The sequence below is a fragment of the Rhinatrema bivittatum genome, chromosome 4 (genome assembly GCF_901001135.1).
Source record: "Rhinatrema bivittatum chromosome 4, aRhiBiv1.1, whole genome shotgun sequence".
In the NCBI taxonomy this organism is placed as follows: domain Eukaryota; kingdom Metazoa; phylum Chordata; class Amphibia; order Gymnophiona; family Rhinatrematidae; genus Rhinatrema; species Rhinatrema bivittatum.
In genome coordinates this window covers 125,429,877-125,454,202 of record NC_042618.1, presented here as the reverse complement: position 1 = coordinate 125,454,202, position 24,326 = coordinate 125,429,877, and the positions used below count along the sequence as shown (strand labels likewise).

The 24,326-nt window shown below is 43.2% G+C and overlaps 1 protein-coding gene across 1 annotated transcript; it reads right to left on the bottom strand.

Annotated features, from left to right (window-relative positions):
- Positions 1 to 738: 738 nt before the first annotated feature.
- Positions 739 to 23,139, bottom strand: CRIP1 (cysteine rich protein 1). The gene is made up of 5 exons (XM_029598830.1): positions 22,937 to 23,139; positions 11,672 to 11,766; positions 7,882 to 7,939; positions 4,848 to 4,894; positions 739 to 1,057 (listed from the first exon to the last, which is right to left on the bottom strand). Exons 1-4 carry the CDS (start codon positions 22,974 to 22,976, stop codon positions 4,854 to 4,856), a joined length of 234 nt encoding a protein of 77 aa, XP_029454690.1. The 5' UTR covers positions 22,977 to 23,139; the 3' UTR covers positions 739 to 1,057; positions 4,848 to 4,853.
- Positions 23,140 to 24,326: the final 1,187 nt, after the last annotated feature.

Genomic DNA, 24,326 nt, shown 5'->3' with positions numbered 1-24,326 from the left:
CTAGATGGCCATACTGAGGGAAAATAGTGTCAACATTTTTATTTTCCTTATAATTTAGCGGCTGTATCAGAAATGGAGGTTTCCTACAGCCACTGGTGCTTTATGCTCCAACTAGCTTGCTTTCACTAGATAGTTCCCTGATAGGCTTCAGAATATAGTCCGAGAGCAGCCAGAAATATAGAACTTAGAACTTTTTCTGACATTTGGTCAATACTGTAGCAAATGACACCTGACTCCAAAAGTCTAACTAGATCATGATAACACTATTCTATTTTTCTTTCAGAATTTTGCACAATTTTTAGTCACTGTGTTGCAGGCTTATCAAACTATTCCATAGCTTTGTTACTCATTGCATAAAGAACCCCTCCCTCTGAAAGTGGTGAAATGTTATTTCCTTTTTTGCAGAAACAGGGAATGAAGCAGATGAGGGTCCCAGCAAAGTACAGTGATTCACCATTCCTTCTTTCTCCCCCCACAAACAAAAATCTTGAATTGTTAGTCAGGAAGTCCACAGATCACTAAATTTGGGTCTAACGGTCTCTAAACAGAAATGCCAGAACTGTTCCATCAAATTGGTTTTAACTGGTGTATTTTTCAGCATCAAACATCCACAGGAGATCAGTGCATGACTGCCTGTGTAATTATTCAATCACATTCACTTGCTTGTATTGTCCATGGGCTTTTCTGTGATTTGGAAACATGACTACGTCTTCATCAACAGAACACTGAGAACATTAATTATGATCATGATTCCTTCCAACTCGATCTTTATTAGATTTTAAGGAAATAAAACAGATATATCTGCTGTTTCTTAAGTTAAATCTGTAGTTACATCTATAAGTAAAGTTTTAGCTGCTCACTAACAGACGAGATAGATATTTGTTCCAAATGAGTGCAGAGCACAGAATCTGATTGCCCCGTCACAGAAGTTTAACTAGTCACAATCATCAATTTTGTTTAAAAAAATATAGCTACTTGACTACTAGGTAGATTAAAACAAGCTGTATTTGCTGTTGAGGGGTCTGAAGCTTTGTCATTGGACGCTGCTGTTCAAAACCTATAGGGAAGAAAGAAAAATGGGAAAGTGACTGACGAGAGGCAAGGAGAGAAATTTATTGGCTGTTATTAGTCCATCACAAATAACCAAAGCTGCGGTAAATAATGTGCATTAAAGATGCACTGTGGATTGATAAATAGATCCCTATGATTCCCATAATTCAGTGGGAAAGGAGTCAGAAAATAAACACCAATTTAACAAATGTAGGGGTCTATTTAGCAAATGCAATAGCACATAAATGTGCAATGTTAGTAAACAGGGGCCTATTTGCTAACAATGCACATTAGGGCATTATTGTAATTTGATATATTGGCCCCTTAGGGATCTATTTACAAATTACTAAATCCTTGGTTAATCTCGTGTCCTTGCCAGGAAACTGCCGCAATCAAAAAAGTATGAGTGGCACAGGCCTTGGCCCTGGCAATATATGATCCTGGTTCTCCTGAACTGAGATTCCCTAAAGGTGCAGCTATCACCAAGTGACATTGCCTCCCAAACCTTTATAAATGAAAATCCTGCAGCCAAATCCACCCCCAAAGCCAACTTCCTTTACCTTCTGAGGTAGCCCCAGCCCCAGCCTTAACCTCACCCCCCGACACACAACCCCCCTCCCCCATACTTCCCCCTTACCTGAGCTCCCAGGTTCTGAATCAGTTAGGAATGGTGTCCAATTGTTCCTGCCCCACCAGAGCCAAAATAAAAAATAGCACTGGCTAAACTTAGGATCCCCTTTGCCCTTCATGTGTGTGGCAATGAGGAGCATTGTGTTAGCCAGCTGAATTATGGAGCCAGCAGGGGAGGAGTGATTGGCGATCACCCTTGCCGGATTTAGGACTTGGGGTTCCAGTAGATTAAGAGAAGTCTTGGGGGTGGGAGCAATGCAGGGGAGGGAATTTTAGGCCTTTGGATGGGACTATCTTGGAAGGGAAGGAGTCTTATTTAGCTGCTAGGTTTTTATCTGCGGGTAAGGACAGAATGATATCACTCGGGAATAGCAGCCTTTTAAGAGTCCAAAGAGATGGGTCCTGAATGCAATCGGCAGAGATATGAGTCTGCTGTTGCTCTTGGGGACAAATTAACTATATCTCTTGAGAGGTAGTTAATTTTCCAAAGTTTGCCATGGATCACAAAGTTTATCCTGATCTACATTAAGTATTTTTAATATTAATGTCCTGCTTTGCATGCATTTGTGACACAGCTCATTAATAAGTACTGAATTTGGCATTTAATATGCATTTAAGTATTAATGAAAGTTAATAGATCTATTAGGGATTAAGGTAATAAAACATGACTAAAAAATGTGAGCTAAATTTTAGTTCACATTTTCTTTATTCAAGCAATAGAAATTCAGTTAATTCGTTGTGCAGTAAGCTAATGATGTGCAAATGCTTCACACTTTAAAAAAGCATGCTATCCCAAAAATGTGTGCACAAAATTGTGTAGTACACATAAAATATGATTTATAGTATGCGGGTAAATCATGTTTTATGTGCATACAAACTAGATGTAGATGCATAAATAATTGTATGCACAAAAAGCAAACATGATTTGTGCACATAAAACAACTGAAAAAGCAATGCAGACAGCTGGAATTTAAAAAAAATATAGTCTTTGGGGTAAGCACTGAGCACAATTGTCACAACTGTGTACAAAATAGTTAGATGTACAACTGTCTAGAGATGTGAATCGTGTCCTCGATCGTCTTAACGATCGATTTCGGCTGGGAGGGGGAGGGAATCGTATCGTCGCCGTTTGGGTGTTTACAGTATCGTTAAAATCGTTAAAATCGTGAACCGGTACACTAAAACCCCCTAAAACCCACCCCCGACCCTTTAAATTAAATCCCCCACCCTTCCCAAATGCCTTAAATTACCTGGGGGTCCAGCGGCACACTAAAACCCCCTAAAACCCACCCCCGGCACACTAAAACCCACCCCGACCCTTTAAATTAAATCCCCCACCCCAAATGCCTTAAATTACCTGGGGGTCCGTAGCGGCGGTCCGTAGCTTAAATTACCCCCGGGTCCGTAGCTAAATCAGGGGAAGGGGGAGAGCAGGAAATCCGGCACACTAAATCGTGGTGTCTTCAGCCGGCGCCATTTTGCAAAATGGCCGCCGCAAAATGGCGGCGGCCATAGATCAATACGATTCGACGCAGGAGGTCGTTCCGGACCCCCGCTGGACTTTTGGCAAGTCTTGTGGGGGTCAGGAGGCCCCCCCCAAGCTGGCCAAAAGTTCCTGGGGGTCCAGCGGGGGCCCTGGAGCGATCTCCTGCCGCGAATCGTTTCCGTACAGAAAATGGCGCCGGCGACTGCAGGAGGTCGTTCAGCGAGGGTTCCGCTGAACGACCTCCTGCAGTAGATCTCCTGCCGGCGCCATTTTCCGTACGGAAACGATTCGCGGCAGGAGATCGCTCCAGGGCCCCCGCTGGACCCCCAGGAACTTTTGGCCAGCTTGGGGGGGGGCCTCCTGACCCCCACAAGACTTGCCAAAAGTCCAGCGGGGGTCCGGAACGACCTCCTGCGTCGAATCGTATTGGTCTATGGCCGCCGCCATTTTGCGGTGGCCATTTTGCAAAATGGCACCGGCTGAAGACACCACGATTTAGTGTGCTGGATTTCCTGCTCTCCCCCTTCCCCCGATTTAGCTACGGACCCGGGGGTAATTTAAGCTACGGACCGCCGCTACGGACCCCCAGGTAATTTAAGGCATTTGGGGTGGGGGATTTAATTTAAAGGGTCGGGGTGGGTTTTAGGGGGTTTTAGTGTGCCGGGGGTGGGTTTTAGGGTGTTTTAGTGTGCCGCTGGACCCCCAGGTAATTTAAGGCATTTTGGGGGGGTTCGGGAGGGTGGGGGATTTAATTTAAAGGGTCGGGGGTGGGTTTTAGGGGGTTTTAGTGTGCCGGTTTTCCTGCCCTCCCCCTTCCCCCGATTTACGATTTTTTGACAATAAATCGGGGGAATTGGTATTGTATCGTGGCCCTAACGATTTTTGACGATTTAAAATATATCGGACGATATTTTAAATCGTCAAAAAACGATTCACATCCCTACAACTGTCTATTGTTATGTGAGCATTTTGGGGAAGGCACTTACAGCAGCAGAGTTGTCACCATCATATAGTACTTACTGTATCTACAACTGTCTATCACTGTCACGTCTTGCTTCTCCTGTTCGCTGTGTAAGGCCCTCTGTCACGCTGCAGCCATGCAGCGCCTGCCCGGTCAGTATTTCTGCTATTAACTTTTCTCCCAGGGTTTACACAAATCCAGAGAAGCATAAGGTAATAGCGATAGACAATTGTATACACAGTGAACACTGCATGATGGTGACAATTGTACTACTATAAGGGGCCAATTTTAAATTTTACACGCGTGGGGTGCACGTACAAATGTACTCCTGATTTTATAACATGCGCAGCTAGCAGGTGAAAATATATATGAGCCAAAGGTACATAGGAAAGAAAACTTGATTGTGTTGCTTTTGATAGGGTTTCATTCCCACCTTGCCATTCAAACAGGCAATGGAAACCTAGAATTCTAAATAAGGATGAAAGTACTTTTACAAAAATGAGCTCAGCAGTTATTCTTATGTGCAAAATTAGCTGTAAGGTCATGGGTGTGCTTTATGTGAGTGCTTAGCTGTTGCATTACTCATGGCTTAAATACATGGGAAAGCATCAACTGCAGAATTAAAAAAGTGGAGTATGGTTTTGAGTACTTGAAGTATATCAATTTTAAATGATAAATAAAGATTAGAGGAATTAAAATATTTTCAAAATATAAAATTACCCTGTTTTATTTGTAGGTGTGACTTTCAGTGCCTCCATGACCAAATCCTAAAAAAGAACAAAATTAAAAGCCATTATTGGTTAAGATGAGCGCCGTCATCAAGACCAAACAAACAATATGAACTTCAGATTATGATTTCTGCTGCATATCATCTCCATGAGACGCTCAGGAAGCTTTCATCTGGCCCAGCACTGGGAAGAAGCCATAATACTGGTGAGCCAGGAGATTTAGGGCTAGATTTATTAGCAAGAATAGGGTTCAAAAGCACAAAAGCCCTGCAAGTCAATGTGTTTACTCAGTTTGAGATAGTATATATTATGTCCAAGGATTTAATTTACTGAATCTTCTGGAAGGGGAAAAAAGTTCACAGTTCAATAAGATATTGACCAATTTGTACTTTCAGTATTTTCAGACAAATGTCCAGTAGCACTAATGGAAGAAATATTTGCATTCTAAAAAATTTTCTGGGTGTTATTCCCCCTTTCTAATGTTGCAGGATATTAAGGGATAAGGTTTGTGTCTAACTGCAAAAGTACACTCGTTATTTAAGCCCACATTTAAATGAGATGATTTTCAAACATCAGGTACTTGTATGTTGTGTGTGTGTATGCATTTGCATATTCTATCTCAATGGCATAAGCTAGATATTTTGGTGGCATGCCTACAGGGCACATCCTTCGTTTGAAATGGAATGCACTTGGCTAGTTTACAGACAAGCCTTCAAAACACTCCCAAACTGCCTCTTTTCTAGGCTGTCAAAGGTATGCATGTTAAGTGCTTTCCAAGGACTAAAATTCAATTTGCATGGATATGGCTGACTTAAGCAGGTTAACTCTGAGGTTGGCAATCGGAGAGCCAGTAAGCAAGTAAATTACTTACCTGGACAAAGTTATGTGCATAACTTTACATGGATATCGGGATTTATGCACAAAAGTCTGATGCTGAATATACCCAGATAAAGTTATGCACATAACTATATCCAAATAACTTTAGGACAGCTATTTTTCTGACCAGACGTATGCATATAACTTTAGCTGGACAGCACTCAATGGGGCGGATTTTAAAAGGCCCGCGCGCGTAAATCCTTCTGGATTTACGTGCGCCGGCACGCCTATTTTGCATAGGCCGTCGGCGCGGGTAAAGCCCCGGGACGCGCGTAAGTCCCGGAGCTTTCAAAAAGGGGAGGGAGGGGGCGTGTCCGGGGGTGTTCCCGAAATGACGCGGCATTTCGGGGGCGTGCCGCGGCGTTTTGGGGGCGGGCTCGGGGGCGTGGCGCCAGCCCGGGAGCGTAGTCGAGGCCTCCGGACCAGCCCCTGGGACCGGAGGACGGAGCGGGACTGCCAGCGACGCGCGCAAAGTTAACTTTGCCGACAAAGGTAGGGGGGGTTTAGATAGGGCCGGGGGGGGTGGGTTAGGTAGGGGAAGGGAGGGGAAGGTGGGGGGAGGGCGAAGGAAAGTTCCCTCTGAGGCCGCTCTGAAATCGGAGCGGCCTCGGAGGGAACAGGCAGTGCGCGCAGGTTGCACAAATGTGCACCCCCTTGCACGTGCCGACCCCGGATTTTATAAGATACGCGCGGCTACGTGCGTATCTTATAAAATCCAGCGTACTTTTGTTCGAGCCTGGTGCGCGAACAAAAGTACGCGATCGCGCAAGTATTTAAAATCTACCCCAATATGTGCGCTCACGGGCTAAAGTCTAGCCATGCTCCAGAAACGCTCCCCGTGCTGCCTCTTTTTATCCAGATAAATTGTGTACACACATAGGGGCAGATTTTAAAAGGGTTACGCGCATAACCCTTTTAAACCCTCTCCTGCGCGTGCCAGGCCTATTTTGCATAGGCCCGGCGACATGCACAAGTCCCGGGACGCACGTATATCCCGGGGCTTGAAAAAGGGGGCGGGGCGTGGGTGGGGCGGTCCGATGGGCGGGGCTGGATCCTCCAGGCACAGTGGCCATTTGCCGCTGTGCCTGGGATCGCGGGCCGGCCGTTGGCTGGCGCACACAATCTTGGGGGCGGGTTAGGTAGGGGAAGAGAGGGGGGCGGAAGGAAAGTTCCCTCCAAGGCCACTCCGGAGGGAACGGAGGAAGGCTGCGCGGCTCGGCGCGCACAAGTTGCACAATTGTGCACCTCCTTGCGCACTCCGACCCTGGATTTTATAACATGCGCACGGCTGCACGCTCATGTTATAAAATCGGGTGTACATTTGTGTGCGCCGGTTGTGCGCACAAATGTACGCCCGCACGTACCTCTTAAAATCCGGCCCATAATGTAGCCATTCAGTGGGGGAAAATTTTCAAATCTTGTTACTTGGATGAAGCCTTTCAGTATTGAACTCTCCATTTTTGCTTGCTTAAAAAGAGACTGTCTGTGAAAATATTTCCCCAAAACCTTGGACAATAGATGAACAATACCACACTATGGAATCAAATTGATTTGCAGGCATTTTGCAAATATATCAACTTGATGGAATATGCAGATTGGAAAAATGCACTACAAAAGGGTTCATTGAACTAATTCACCAAAACTATAACCTTTTCTTGGGTTACTAAAATCATTAGACAAACTTATTTTAAAGAACTTTTACCATCTCTACTCATGACAGCATAGAGACTCCTGGGTAAAGTCGTACAAGAGCATCTACAATTAGACACCTTGCTACTGTGATAATCAAACTGCTTGCATTGGTGCAAACTCTGTATGTTTTACCCACAGAGTTTTCATTCATAGTCAAAACAAAAGTACACAGTAGTTTTATTTTATTACCCTAAGAAAAAATTACCCACAGATTGTCATCTTCCTACCCTCTGGAACACCTCTGACACTTAAATATTTTTACCTCCAATAAAGGTAAAAGCATATAAGTTTCCAACCTCCATGCACAATTTATGTGCATATCGGATGGGCAAGTTTTAAAAAAAACCTAAATTCTGCTGGTAAAGCACTGTTTTTCACTTGGAAATGGCTTTGATTATTGCCCGCCCTGTTCCTTTAATTTTGTGCTTTCTAGAGCCAGGAAGCTTTGCATACAGTACCTTTTGGTCCAAACAATGCACGGTGACACGGGTTGGTACAATAGGGCTTCCCATCATGCTGCAATGAGAACAGACCATTTTAGTCAAAAACAATGTGCAAAAGTTATGAGATTTCAAGGGTAACTTTCAAAAGGACTTCTGCAGGAAAAGTAGCGCTTTCTCACAGACATGGGGTAGATTTTCAAAGGGTTAAGCGCGTAACCCCGAAAACCTGCTCCTGTGCGCGCCGAGCCTATTTTGCATAGGCTCGGTGGCGCACGCAAGCCCCAGGAAGCGCGTATGTCCCAGGGCTTTGAAAAAGGTGGGGGAAGGGGGCGGGGGCGTGAGCGTGGTGCCGGTCTGGGGGCGGGACTGAAGCCTCCGGCACAGTGGCTGTGCCGAGGGATGGCGCGCCGGCAGCCAGCTGGTGCGCGCAAGATATGCCTGCCAGAGATAGGCATAAAAATTGAGACAAGGTGGGGGGGGGGGGGATTTAGGTAAGGCTGGGGGGGTGGGTTAGATAGGGGAAGGTGGGGGGAGCAGTCTTGGAGGGAACGGGGAAAGCCATTGGGGCTCCCCCTAGGGCTCGGCGTGCACAAGGTGCACAAATGTGCACCCCCTTGCACGCACCGACCCCGGATTTGTGCGCGCCGCATTGCGTGCACAAATTTACGCACTCACGTAATTCTGAATATCCGGCCCATAGCCTGTTAGAAAACTACACAATGCTACGTACATAAAATTCCCCTCATATACACTGTATGCACATACTGTTATATACATAGGTAAGAGACATTCCAGGAGGTGAAGTCTGGATGGGGTGGGCAATTACATGAATACTTATTTATTTTAAAAAGTATGCATGTAAATTCTCCTGGCAAAACTATGTACATCAAATAGGAGATGCAATTGTTTGTGTATAGTTTTGCCAGGATAATTTTGAAAGGAGATTTTGAAAGTCTGCTTCGAAAACTGGCACAACAGAGGCTAGCTTTCTGTGCCAGTAGTGCCCTGTGTGAGCACCGAGAATGGCCCTGCTCCCTCCATGGTTGGGAAGGGGTCAGAAAGGAACCAACCCTTTCCTCTCCCTCCCTTCCCTCACCATTCACTGTTGCTCTCTCTCACCTTCCGTTCCCCGCCTCCCTAGCAACCCAGTGGCAGGAGTGTGGAGCTGGCAACTGGGCATTCTACTCTCCTCCTGCCGGTAGGGTTGCCAACTGGCTTCAGATTTACAGAATAGGTTGATCAAGTTCTGGTTTTACTCCTCTGCATTTATAGTCCTAATTTTTTTAGGGAATGCAATAGGAAAATCAGAATAAGTCCCAGCATGCAATGGGGTAAAACAGGGACTGGATCAAGCTGTCCTAAAAATCTGGAGCCAGTTGGCAATCCTATCTGCCGGCAGCTCCCCTCTCTTCTGCACAGCTGTTTACAGATCAACTGTTTGAATTGTTCAAGAATGCTGGAAGCAGAGGGAGGAGGTTAGGAGCACCGGACCACTGGCTACGCTCACCTGACAGTCGGGCTGTAAAGAGGAAGGGGAGAAAGCTCAAACAGCTGTTCTTTGCCTCCCCTATGCCAAGTCAGGAGTCCAGGTGGTAGAAGCTCTTGGGCCCTGCAGACTATTTGTCAGGAAGTGAGAGGAGCTGGCAGCAGCGGCAACTATTCAGTCCCAAGAGCCGTATTGGGAGGGGTCATGGGGGCAGTAGCTCTTCTTCAGTTGAACGGGGAGGTGCCCCCTGGTGCTTGATGCCCTGTGTGACCACACAGGTCACATCCCCCAAAATCCCGTCCTAGGTGCATTTTATGTGCACGTTTGCTGGCTATTTTATGCGTAGTGTTACAAAATTATACTCTTCAAGACTAAAATTGCCAAAATTAGTGAAACTACATTGTCAGAGTTATGGCTAGACAAATCTTTCACTGCTGGCTCGAATTTTCAAGGGGAACTCCTCTGGGATATTCCCTTTGAAAATGACCTTGCAGGTCAATGGATCGGTTTCAAAATCGCCCCTTTAGAGGGCATAATGAGCTTGCACAATGCCACTACAAAAATGTAATCCTTATGCCAAGTTTCCTTCCTCCAAACTCACATTGGTATTTTTACCCACACAGGAGGGGGAGGAGAGAGAACATATAATCAGCCCAAATTTTTCTGAGGGTAAACGTGTCTACCCATGGAAAAACATCTGATCTTTTCCTCCTTAACATCCTTCTTTTATAAGTTAATGATCCAGTTATAATATTATTATTATTCACCTATCTGAATGAACTCCTTTAGGATGAATATTCCCTATACTCTGTGATTTCATATACTTATTTTCATTACAATTTCGCACACACGAGCCCCTGTTCCGGCATGCTGTTCACGTCGGTGTACTTTGTGGTCCTAGCTGTATCTTAAAAAGGAGCGCATGCTAATATTGTAAAATAGTGAGTTTGAAAGGCTTTGAGAATTATGCAGATATGTATTTTGAAATAGCAATGCTTCAGCAGAACAACACCAGGAGCCAGGATCCAAACTTTTATTTCCCAGGGCTTAATACTAAAAGAGGCAGTGATAAGAAAAAAAAGATCTTCTGTAAAGACATTAGGCAGATTTGCTAACAACTTTTCTAATAGAAACAAATGGGAAAAATATTTTAATAATTAGAGCCCGTTGTAGTTTAATTCAGTTCAGCTTTTATCTGTTCTGACCTGTGGTACAATACCACATATCTATTATACAGAGATACAGAGATGATCATAGAGAAGAATGGCACCCCTCAACATTCTTATTCTAAAACAAACAAAGCACTATTATAGTATAGGGATGTGAATCGTTTTTTGACGATTTAAAATATCGTCCGATATATTTTAAATCGTCAAAAAATCGTTAGGGCCACGATACAATACCAATTCCCCCGATTTATCATTAAAAAATCGTAAATCGGGGGAAGGGGGAGGGCAGGAAAACCGGCACACTAAAACCGCCTAAAACCCACCCCCGACCCTTTAAATTAAATCCCCCACCCTCCCGAACCCCCCCCCCCCCCAATGCTTTAAATTACCTGGGGATCCGGCGGTGGTCCAGAACGGCGGCGGTCCGGAACAGCCCCCTCAATAGAATCGTGTTGTCTTCAGCCGGCGCCATTTTTCAAAATGGCCGCCGCAAAATGGCGGCGGCCATAGACAAAAACGATTCGACAGAGGAGGTCGTTCCGGACCCCCGCTGGACTTTTGGCAAGTCTTGTGGGGGTCAGGAGGCCCCCCCAAGCTGGCCAAAAGTTTCCTGGGAGTCCAGCGGGGTTCCGGGAGCGATTTCTCGCCGCGAATCGTTTTCGTACGGAAAATGGCGCCGGCAGGAGATCGACTGCAGGAGGTCGTTCAGCGGGGGTTCCGGACCGCCGCCGTTCTGGACCACCGCCAGATCCCCAGGTAATTTAAAGCATTTGGGGGGGGTTCGGGAGGGTGGGGGATTTAATTTAAAGGGTCGGGGTGGGTTTTAGGGGGGTTTAGTGTGCCGGCTCACGATTTTAACGATTTTTCACGATAGTTTACACACCCAAACGGCAACAATACCATTCCCTCCCCCTCCCAGCCGAAATCGATCGTTAAGACGATCGAGGACACGATTCACATCTCTATTATAGCATTGAATTTACAGTAAATACACTGTGGTAGATTTTGCCAGTCTGAAAGTAATTTTTTTTATTTGTAATGATTTATATTCTGCTTTTAACACAGCCATTGGAATAGAATTGATAAGAGTCTCGCAAGAAACATTCCAGACATGCAAAAGTACTGTAACAATGAGGGATTGAAACCTTACCTCTGAATGGCTGCCAGCTGACAACACCTTGCCGCATTTCTCACATTTCAAGCATTGTCTATGCCAGTCTTTACCCAGGGAGGTAACCTTTTCAGCTGTCAAGAGAGAAGACAGAAAAACAATGAACAGTGTTTAAAGTTTTATGGGCAGGGTGAATTACAAAGTTGTGTTTGCTTAACATCTCCATTGCCTAAGGATTTAGACAGTATACCTGAATAAGCAACAGCCTATAACCCTGTGTGCATAGGCTAATATGTGATCCCCTGGCCTGCTGCTTAAATGGCTAACTCTGCAAAAGATAAAGCCTGAGCATCAGATGAGGACCAGCAGATGAATAATGAAACACGCCAGCCACTTCTATGAGTAGGACTGGTCCATTTCTTATAATGAACAGCTCAATGTATGTTAATATTGCTGAATAATAAGGCTGCTATTATATTCTTTGTTTTAGAACTCAAGCTCAGGAAAATAGTGCAACATTAATTTTAAAAAAGTAAATGGATTAACTATACAGTATAATTCTAAACATTTGAAAATTTTTAACATAACAGTACAGAAGCATGTTTCATAGATTTCTTGTGTTCAGATATTGTGCAATAGTGTGGAATAGGTTATTAATTCATATTGGTAAAACACAAGGGTGAATGAGAGTAGGTGGAACTGTGATAGGAGGAGGATGGAATGAGTGTTGTGGAATAGTGAGAGTTAGGAAAAGTATAAAGATATATGTGTATATGAAAAGTATGAATAATTGTATATAAATGGTTTAAAGAGGTGGGCATAAATGTATGTGTCAGGAAAATAGGTGTTAATGTGATAAAGTAAAGAGTGAGAGGAAGGTAGGTATATAGGAAGAGAGGGACTGGAATTGTATGGGAAGGGACAGTGAAATATGTGGTTAGAAATAGGAAAAGGATTGGTGGGTAAAATTACCCTAAAGATTGTAGAGAATAGAAACAATTTGGTTTTCATTGTAGTAAGATGAGTGAATGATATAAACGACATGATGTATCAGGCATGAAAGGTTACAGTTGTAGTATGGTGTGCATTAAAAGCTGAATTGGTTTGAAGTTGAAAACAGAAGTTGGGAGGTATATGCATGGTGTGGAAGACTACGATGGTGTGTTTTACAGCAAGAATTTGACTACTGAGAAATGTTTCTGGTATGATGACTTATGTGCTTGTACTTGCATGTGTCATGTTGTAAAAGAGTAATGGAAAAGACTTACATGATTCAGTTTATGGTATAGATCATGTCCATAAAGTTCTGTGGTAACTGAAATGACATTTCTATATTATTGTTTATTGGTCAATAGAAGTTGCATCCATTGTATGTTGCTTAGAGGCTGGTTGTGATGAATCTGTTAAGTTTAAGTTGTACTCTTCGACAAAGTGATTTTGTAAAGGGGTGCTTTTTTGAGCAATTAAATCTATGGTATCTTTTGTCCTGGAGATTGAAGAATGGGATGAAAAGTGCTTTTCAGGTTATTGTTTTAGAGTTCCATAATAACTTTGAAAGTGTGAAAAATGAACCAACAAATTTGAATATGCTGCGCTGTATTTTGTCAATAAAGTTTGTGTTGCTAATTAGTAAGATTTTGTTGAGAAGTGTAGACTTATAATAAATGGAGTAGTCCAAATGGTGATTTTGAAGTAGGGGGGAACTATCTGACAGATGTAAGAAAATGTTGGAATGCCAAACAAATACAGTGGTTTATAGCAGGAATAGGCAACTCCATGAGTGCCATAAACGAGATATTAGGGAGGGTTCATTTTCGGGAGGTTTTTTCCTCATGAATTTCGGTTTGTGGATTGCTTGATTCGTTTCATTCGTGTAAAATCAAACAATTAAAAAAAAATGGCCAAAAAATGAAAACTAGGCCTCCCTTTCACTCTCCTGGAAAAGACCCTAAGACCCTCTCCCTAACTGCTCAGCCTGCTGTCCGAAACCTTGGTGTCCTAATCGACCCCCTCCTGAACCTAAAAACTCACATCAGCTCCGTCCTGAAAGGAGGTTTTTACAAACTTAACATCATCAAAAAGCTCAAGCCACTACTCCACACTCATGATCTCAAAACAGTTGTCCAAGCCACCATCTCATCCAAGCTGGACTACTGATACTTCACACATTTCCAGCATTGCCCTCTGCTTCATGGCAGAGAGCTATGCTGCCGCTTACCCAACTAATCAAACTTAATATTTCACTTGGAAGCAGCTCCAGCACTGCTCTCTACATTAATGGTGGGGGTGAAAAGGGAATTAGAACATAAGGTTACTAAGAGCCAAGAGAAACAGTTAAGTATGAGAACAAATGTGTGAAGCTTGCTGGGCAGACTGGATGGACCGGTTGGTCTTCTTCTGCCGTCATTTCTATGTTTCTATGTTACTGTAATGCCCTATACCTTGGACTCCCTCACTCTACCATCAAACCCCTTCAAATACTTAAAAATGCCACGGCAAGACTCCTCAGCAACACATGCAGAACAGACAACATCACCCCTGTCCTCAAGGACCTGCACTGGCTCCCCATCTCATTCCGTATCCTGTTCAAAACCCTTACCATCGTTCACAAATCTATTCACAAGAGTGACTCCTCATGGCTCACCGAACCTCTCCAACTCTCCCAATCAACACGCCTTACCAGAGCAAACCTCGCCTGCACCTTGCAAGTCCCACCCCTCAAGAAGGCCCGCCTCTCCACAACCAGGGACCGGGCCCTATCTATCGCCGGTCCAACCCAATGGAACGCCCTTCCTGCCCACCTCCGCCTTGAGCCATGCTCCATGAAGTTCAGAAAAATGCTCAAAACATGGCTTTTCCACCAGGCCTTTCCAGACTAGCCACCCCTCCCACTATTCACCCGACCCCCCCCCCTTCTTCGATGTAAATATGTTTATCCTCTTACCCACTTCGTCGATGTAAATATGTTCATACCCACCCCGAATCTTTATAATCACGTTATCTTCTACATATCATTTTTTGCAATCTTTGTAGATATGTTCATATCCCTCCATTCCCCCCCCCCCTCTTTCTTTCCTAGCTTGTTATCTGGCTCCTCCTCATAGCCTCTTCGCTGTTGTTTATTGTTCTTTTGTTACCCCCTCCCTGTTTAATGTAATTTCTACCTTCGTTATGATGTAAACCGATATGATGTGTACTTTAATGTCGGTATAAAAAAGCTGTTAAATAAAACAAAATAAATAAATACCCAGTCCAGTTGTGATCTGCCAGCTAGGATTTGGCCGAAGCCTCAGACTTACATAGGCCGAGGCTATGGTAGGCCGCCGCGGCCTCCGCCTACTCAAAGCTGATGCCTCGGTCTAGCCCGGACCCAGGCTTTACACAGCAACCCAACCCAGAGGCTGGTTCCCAACACCTAGGCCTCAGCCTAGGCCAGGGCCCAGACCCAGGCCTGATGCCACAACCTGATCCAGAGGCCAGGTCCCAAAGCCTGGGCCTTGGCCTAGGCCAGGGCCCGGTCCAGACCCGACATTGCGACCCGAACCAGAGGCCAGGTCCCGAAGCTAGGGGATCCAGCTTCTTGATCAGGTCACTGTGTCGGGCCTGGGTCCAGGCTACGGCCTAGGCAGAGGACCAGGCATCTGGACCTGGCTTTGGGTCGGGTTGTAGCATTGGGCCTAGTCCGGGCTGAGGCCCCGACATCAGTACCTAGTCTCCAGGTCAGGTCATGGTGTCGGGCCTAGGCCCCAGCACTGAAATCCGGCCTCTGGGTTAGGTCACAGCATTGGGCCTGAACTCAGTCTCCGGCCTAGGCTGAGGCATAGGCATCAGGACCCAGGCTTCAGGTTAGGTCACAGCATCAGGTCTAGGTCTGGGCTGATGCCCGGGCATCGGGACCCGGCCTCCAGGTCAGATCTCAGCATCAGGCCTTAGTTCGGGCTCTAGCCTAGGCCGAAGCCCCAGCATCGGGACCCGGCCTTCGTCAATTACTCGACGGACCAGTTATTTTTTTTAGATTTTGGAGGTCTTGCCTGAGGCTCCATCATCAGCCTATACCTCCATTGAGACCCTGGCATCTCACTAGGCTGCAAGTTGCTTTGGGCCTCAGCCTATGCCCTAGGTGAGGCCCCGGCTTCATGCCTAGACCTAAGACCAATGCATTAGTTTAAACCAAAATGAATGAATAAAGTTCATTTCATTTGAGGGCCCCCGATTCAATTTGGGAGCCTTTGAATGAAATGAATTAGCCTTATTTGTCACGTTTTGCACTTTCATTTTAAACAAATGCAAATGAGATATATTTGTATGGACTGCCTCCACTGTATGCAGATATATCTCAAGCATATTCATTGTAGATATCCTGAAAAACAGACCTGTTTATAGCACTTGATGACCAGAATTGCCTATCCCTGGTTTATGGAGTCCATGTTTCTGCAAGGATAATGTCATCACTTCATATAAAATGAAAATCAGAAATAAGGTCTGTATGATAGAAGATAAAACTTTGGGATGTTGTAAAAAATGATTTATTCAGTGGTGTGTGTTAAATGGAGGGAAAAAATTAGCAAATTAGAACATTTTTGTTGTAGTCATGTCATTTCTTTTACAAAGGGAGGTACCTAGTATAAAGATACCTGAGGCATTTGAGACTCTGAAGCAAACAACAGAAATGAAAGCAAGAGATTCTTAGTCTGAAGAGTATAAAGTTTGTGTATGTTGCTCATAATGATTTACTTTTAGTTATGGCTTCAGATAGGGCCAATGGAAACTGGTTTTTTTTGTTTTGTTTTTGCATAGGAATGTTATTAGTTTTTCTTGTAGCTATTATTTGAATCATAAAATTCACAGGGTGCAATGTGTTTGAAATATTAAAGCCTTTAATATTTCATTGCCTTTTGGCTAATTGAGGGTATAAGGAGATTGGCAGGCCAGTTGTGTCTTGCAGTGGATTTTATGGAACCTTAGGGATGTGCAGAATTTAAACAAATTGTTTTTGTTCATTCATTTGTTTTATAAATCACAGTCATTCATCAGGTTTCTCTGAAATGAAAAAAAAAAGTGTTTGTTCATCTTATTCGTTTTTTTGTTTAAAATTGAAATCAACGAGGGAAGTAATCCATAACCCCATTGACATCTCTGTAAAATTAAAAAACCGGCCTGGGCTTAAGACTAGGCCTGATGCCCGAGCCCAGCCCAAGGCCAAGTTCCATCACTGAGTCCCAGGCTTAGTCCAAGACCTGAGGCCAGGCCATATCACCGAGGCCTAAGCCCAGGCTGGGTCCCATCACTGAGGCCCAGGACCAGGCCTGATACAGGGGCCTAACCCAAAGCTAGATACCAGCGATGAGGCTTGTGCCTAGGTCTAGATCCAAGGCCAGGTCCGGTCATGGAGGTCCAGGCCTAAGCCCAATGCTGGGGCCCGCCCATGGCTGAATCCTGTTATGGAGCCCTGGGCCCAGCACTGAGGCCAAGACCTTGTCCCATTGCTGAGTCCCCAGGCCTGATAAAGCCCAAGACTGGATCATGTCACTGAGGCCAGGCCCAAGGCCTAGGCCTGAGCCTGAAGCCTAGGTTCAGGCCTAATGCTGGGTCCCATCACTGAGGACCAAGTTTAGGCCTTGGTCCAGGACCAGAGGCCTAGAATGAGGTCTTCCATCATCTTCTTTCTTCTTCTGTCGATAAAATAAGATGCTGCTTGCTGGATGTGGCTCAGTGATATCACTGTGGCGCCTACCTCCTGAGCAGACAGCCTGGTTATAAATTACACTGCTCAAAGTATATGCAGGGAGAGAAGTTGCAGCACTGCTGAGTGATTGTCTTGATTGATATTGGAAGTTTGTTTGATTTTGTTTAAAGTATATGGCCAAAATAAACTCCCAGAGAAACTGCAGCATTGTAACTGGCGTAGTAATGTGTTTAAACACTTTGTTAAACAGGTCAAGCAAAGCTTTAGAAATTGTAGCAGGACTATAGGGAAAGCCGGGCATTTAAGCTGCCAGTGCTGGGTAACAATTTATAATGTGGGCTAAAGACTGACAACACTGGCATTGCTAGATTGCAGATTTAAATCCAAGATATTAAATCTTTGTTTTTAAATGTGATTTGTATCTGGAAAGCCAAAGTCCTGTATGCAATGAAGGTAATGGGGGAGTGAGTTCTGTAATGAACACAGGGGGATTAAACTAAAGCTATTCCTTGAAGTCACAGAAATTCTACACTTAAACATAGTGGAGACTCTGTTGAAGAATTAGGCTTGAGTTTAGCAATTGTATTAGTGGGAGACTGGAAAGAAATTATGTAATGGAATTTCATCACAGTGATTGGTTGGTATGATGTATACTCTGGAAAGTTAGTAAATGTGGGGAACTTGGAAGCTAACCTTGAGTTGTGTAATAAATAAAATAAAATAAGGTTCAAAGTGCTAACTGATGAGGTGATGATTTTCTTAAAGGGGCTGAAAGGAATAAAGTAATGCCTAGGGAGCTTAAACAGATTGTAAGGGAGGCACATTACCCAGACCAATTCACAGGACTAGAGAGAGGAAATACGCCGACCACTGGCATACTAAGTCTACAATCATTTCAGCTTCTTAAAGCCATAGGCACATGCCAGGGAGCCAATCGCTGAGCCAGACTGCAGAGAGTGGCTTTCAGAGACCCCATCCAAGTTGATCCTCCCAATGGCTCTTCTCTCCTGCCCTTCTTTAGCTAGACAATCCTGTATGAGGCTTTGCATCTTCAGTTGTTATGCCCCAAAAATCTGGAATAAAGTACTACTACTAATACTATGCCTTGCTCCATCTTACCTCACTTTCAGGAAAAAAATACTAAGATATGGCTCTTTGGATACACCTTCCCTTAGAGTTCCCTCAGCAGAGACAGTCATTCCAAGTATGTATCTGAACCATCCAGTAAGGATTATAATTTATACATGCTGACCTCTTAATGCTATTCATTGTAAATTTGATTCAATTGTGATTATAAATTATCATCGGCAAACTCTTAGGTAAAACTTTTTTTGTGATCTGTCTTGAGGCCACTCATAGATAAAAGAAGAATATTAAATGCTTATAAATACATATTTACATTTGTTGGTCTTGCAGATTTCCATTAGAGTATGTTTCAGGTAGGGGTTAGGGGTGTGGGGTGCAAAGTTCTGGCCTGCTGTTAACATAGCAACGGGCCTGGCTTCCTTCCACCCTCCCATGCTTTCACTCTGCCCTCCTCCCTCCCCACATGGAGATTTGAATTAAACTGGAGTCTGAGTGACCCATGGTAGGTTGGACTCCATGTGGGAGTTGGTCTGGGGTGGAGGCTTTATGGCTTTCAACCCCCTCTCTTCACCTCTCATTTACTTTTCCTTCTGGCCCAGCAGCATTTTCCACCCTTCCCTCCTCTTTTGATCTTTATTTTCTTTCCATGTTGCAGTGGCTGGTAACCTGAGCCTAGTTGAACTCTGATTTTTAAATTGCTTAGATTTGTATGTTTGGATCTTTGGTAATGACGTCTGCCTAGATAAGGGGAGCTGTGCTCAAGGCGGCGTCAGGACTGTGAGATCACCGACCAGGTTACAGGACCTTTTCTGCTGGCACGTGGAGGCTGTCTGCTGGAGCGGCTGTGAAACCTTGGTGGGCTATTGGCTGCATTCTGCTGGGAGGCAAGTTGGGGGACTGTGAGGAGTTGTGTTGTCACTGGATAATAGCTCAGGTTGACTATATGTTCTGAATAAACCGCAGCCTTTATAAATCCAGTTTGGTGCGTGTGCTGTGTGTGTTTTATTGTAAGGAGGGGAGTATCTAAGAGAACACCAGGAAGGTCCTGCATGCCCAAATGAAACAACCTTGTGTAAGTATTGGTATACTTTGTAAACAATTATAATATAGTCCACCCTCTTCAGTAGGGTCATACCTTGTGGAATGAGTATGCCTGCCAAAACTCAAACAACTAAGAAAAGAAATGAAAAATAGCATTGTTTGAATTAAAGACCAAATATTTGCCTGAGTCTATAACATAGTTTCAGACTGTGAATTTGATTAGCTGATGGTGTTACATTACTGATGTCGCATCTAAATTCTCATATAGCTCAAGGGTGTGGCATCAGCAACTCTCTTCTTCATCCCCTTGCTTTTATTCTTATTAAAAGACTCAAATGGCAATAAGATGAATAAAAATCCATAACTGAAACACTTCAGAGGGAATTAAAGTCAAATAATCTTGGATGCATGCCTCAAAATATACCTGAGTATATCTAAATCTACAAAGTTCATCATCTTCTATTGTCTACATTTGATGTCCCAAAAACCTACAAACAATATGGATCTCTTTAAGCAAGCATTCGAAACATATCTATGTGAGAGCAAAGGAATAAAAAGATTATTTAAAAAAAAAAAAAAGGTTGTGAGGGTAAAATGAGTCACAAAGACATTTTGAAAATGTGACAGAAAGCAGAAGGGGATACATCCAGTCTAACTACTTTTTTCTTCATAAAACTGTTCATTCAACTTATACCAAGCCTATATGTGAAGGTACAATGGAGTGTATTTTCAGCAAGGTATTCAACTGCATAGTTACAAACAAACGTACTTGTCAGCTGCCCAAAACCAGGCAATTTTCAAACAAAAGGTACTCACATACAGTTTGTTGTGTGGGTGAGATCTTTTCTTTATTAGTGTGTAATAAATAATTTGGTAATTCAGTAAATAAATTTGCATTAATTTAGGAAAAGTAAAATGGGGATGTAAAGGTAGGTGAATCAACACCATGCCATCTTCTCCATGTATACCTTTTGAAAATGTAAGGTACGAACATATGTCTAATACATGGCCATGAAGCACCTCTCCTCTCCTCCATGAATGTCTTTCTTTATGCAGACAAGTTTGTGCAGTGCACATTATGAAAGTACATTATCAAGCATTATTGTTATTTACCATGATGTTCCTAAATTTTATTATTGTAAAGCACTGCTGCTAATTGCTATGTTTTGTTTTCTGTTTAGCGCAGCTGCCAATTTCTGTTGAATGTAAACCGATTTGATGTTACTAAACGAATGTCGATATATAAAAGAATTCAAAATAAAAAGCAACTGGCTGGCTTGCATGGGTTAACTCTGTTTTTACCTGCATAACAAGTGACTAGGGGGCAAATGTACTACAGGGCAGAAATGCTTTCACAAGCATTAATGTACATTAAAAGAGCTGTTAGAGTGCAAAATCTAGTTTATGTGCATTAACAGTGCTTATAACACACCGAAATTAGCTTCCAAGAATTGTTAAGGCAAATCCTGTGCTAATGAGGTAATAAGATGCAAAAGAACTCATTACCTATTAGCACTTAGAAAAATTATACAAGTTAAAACTTGCAAAACAATCACACCTTAGGAAGTTGTAGTTGTTGCAATAAATTTGTTACATTAACTCAGATGTTAACATTCGTAAATTAATGCAAAAACTCAATGGCACGTCATTAACAAGGGTTGTTGATATAAACTAATTAATGCATGCTATTGGCCAATGTTAATGCACCTTAGTAAATGTATGTCAATACATATATTGGTGATCTAAAAAAGTTTTTAAAAATAAGATCAGTGGTACAAAAAAAAAGAGAAATAAAAAATGTCAGCAGATAAGTTCCATCTTGTCTCCCGAAAATACTTTCTGGTGCAGTTGATTTCTGCCTTTCCCTCATTTCTTTGCAACTATGGATTGTCAGTCTATATCCCTTGCTTTCGTGAATTCTGTTACTATTTTTCACTCCTGCTCAACAGGAAGGCTATTGTGTGCATCCATTCACTCTTAGGTGGTTTGAAATAGGATGTACAGTGTACACACATTTTATTTTAAGGCAGTCTACATCTATCACTCCTGAGAAAAAAATTGCTATTGTTATGAATGCTAGACTAGAAACCAAATTATCCATTGCAATTAAATACAAATATTTACAGATTTAAAAGTTTACAGGGACATTCCCTGGTCTTTTTGCTGTACATTACTTGATACCTTGACCAGTTGGCTATTTTAATTCTTCTAGGATCCCTGGATATTACAACTGTACAGTGCATGTGCAGGGAGGCACATTTGGCTGCAAACATATTTACAGTTTATAGAGACGTAATCCAAAATCTGATGGTTTGGCATAGGATGTTATTCATTCCTATGTGCATATTATATAGATGGCGCTGAAATCCTAAAAAAGCAAGCACATATACACACACACACACACACACAAAGTGTGTGATCACAATTAAAAGGTGCACTCTATGTTATAAATGATGCCAATACCTGAAAGATAAGTTACAGGGAAAAAAAAGAGACCCATGAATGCAACCACCTGAGCCCCCCTCCCCTACCAAAAGAAAAAAAACAGGCAAAGTAGTATTCAGAATAATATACCTCTGAGGTAAGGTACCCCTGGAGCCGTGATAACACCACAGTTACCGTGTGCAGTTTCAGGAAGTTTGCAGAATCTCTAACAGCCTTGCCCCACCCATGTTATCACAGGATTAGATGTAGTCGCAACCTGCACATTTTCTGAATCCAGATTTAAAACTCTACTTATGTGGAAGATTTTCTGCTGATTACCTAGTTCTTTTTACTGCCTTCTCTGCTGTTTTTAGCTTAATGTCAGAACTAGTAGCCATAGCCAGCACCCTGCTGATGGCTGTTCTTTTAGAAATTGAAGATAGTCTGGTGCTGAGGACCACCTTTCCTTCCCAAAATCATTTGCAATGATCAGAAACTGATTTTTTTTCAGAAATAAAACGTAAAACAAATAGTGTTTCACAGAGCGATGCAAAATATGATGGGGGGGGGGGGGGGGGGAGGGTATCCTAGAGAAAAAAAATAATGGCTCAAACTTCCAGTAAAGCAACAGGTTTAAAACTTGCCTGATCATTTCTGCTTACAACTTAATTGCAAACCTTACCATCGCTGTAAGGCATTATTACTGTCCAGACTGGGAAAATATGTTTTTCATTGTTTCATCTTCTTTCTTAAGAGAACTTGTGATCATAGTGGCTGAACTGCTCTAAATGTTCTTGAATACAACTCAGAAATGTGTCTTGCAGACACATTCTGCATTCCGTACATACAGATCAAGAAGGCATTTTTCATTTCAAATCAACCCTACAAGTGAATTCATTCACCTCTGCAGAAAGTCAGCAGTTGCAAGCAAGCACACCCTACAATGAAAGCGGGGTGCTCTTGCGATTTGCATGCGATTCAGATGCTAGAAAAAAAAATAAATATAGTTTTCTGTCTAGGCTATTATTTGCATATGTCAAAGTCAAGTTGAGAAACACAAGCCTTACCAAAGAACACATCTTTATCGCATTTGGGACACTTGGGCATGTTGCACTGTAGGTCTTGGAAACGCTTCTACTGAGGTATTAGACGTCCAGGAAGTGGAGTGAGCTCTGCTCCCGTGTCAGTCTGCCTGTAACTGTCAGAATCTCTGTTTCTTACAGTCCACCCCCGAGCAAGGGAGGAGCTCTGCTGCCCTGCCTCGTTGCTCAGTCTGTACAAGGAGGAGAAAGAGGATCTGCACTTTGTTCAGGGGACGAAGAAAAAGGAGAGGTCAGAGATCTGTGCATGCACACGACTCCATAACAGAATGGAAGAAGCTGAAGAAGAGAGGACTCTGACCTGTTTCTGAGCCGAGATTAATCTGATTCTGTACTCCTGGAAAAAACTGAGACAGCCAGAGAGGCATCTGGCTGGCCCTCCCGTGCCTGTCGAAAACCACCAGACTGTTGTAAGCGCAGGCGTGCCTCACCCAAAGGTTTAAGCAACTCACACAAACGGGGCATGCAGAAGTCTAAACTTGCTATAGTGGTGTGAAAACGGCTCTTTAATTATTCAAAAACCATTGTAAGAACACAGTCTTTCAGGCTTAATGCCATGCTTACAGATCACAGACTGCCACATCCCTGACATGCCCCCTCTATTCCCTTGTAAGGGTGTGGTCCCTGTCCACCCACTTACATTGGAAGTGAAAGTTCATCATGCTTTCCATGTTATTAATCTGAATAAGGACATGGAGGTAGAAAAATTACAAGTGGGTGGAAATGCAAACCTGTGAACTGTTTTTAAGTACAATCCTTACCCCCAGGCTGCTAACACTCCCTCTCTTTTGATCTAAAAAAAAAATCATATACTATATTTGCAACTTTCTCCTTAAATGTGCACCTTTTCATTTCAGTTAAAAACATGGACCTTTATATCCCCCAATTCTCCCTCTCAAGAGCTTTCCAGTGCTAACCTGTTGTTTAAATGTTTGCCATATAAGGTTATCAATCAGCTGATATTTGGCTGATCTGGCCAGATTTATGTCCAATGTAATTGCCCGTATTTTGCTGACTACCAGCTTCCGCAGCAGCAAATCTCCTCCTATCCCTCTCTACAAGCAATCCTCTCATCCTCCATGTCCTGCAGACTTTTTGTCTTTTTAATAGAACAGAGGCTGGTCCTAGACCTGACTCTGGAGGTGATAGCAGTGACTGCAACAAACTGTGAGAAGCACGACCCAGGGACTTAGGCTAATACAAACCTCTCAGTATTTAGTATGCCTGATCTCTGTGAATGATTAGCATCCCTCTTCACATTTCCTACATTAGATAATGTATCCTACATTAATAAACTAGCATGAATATGGTATTTTGTATGCTGAATGTCTTTTTCATATGAATTACATATTAGATT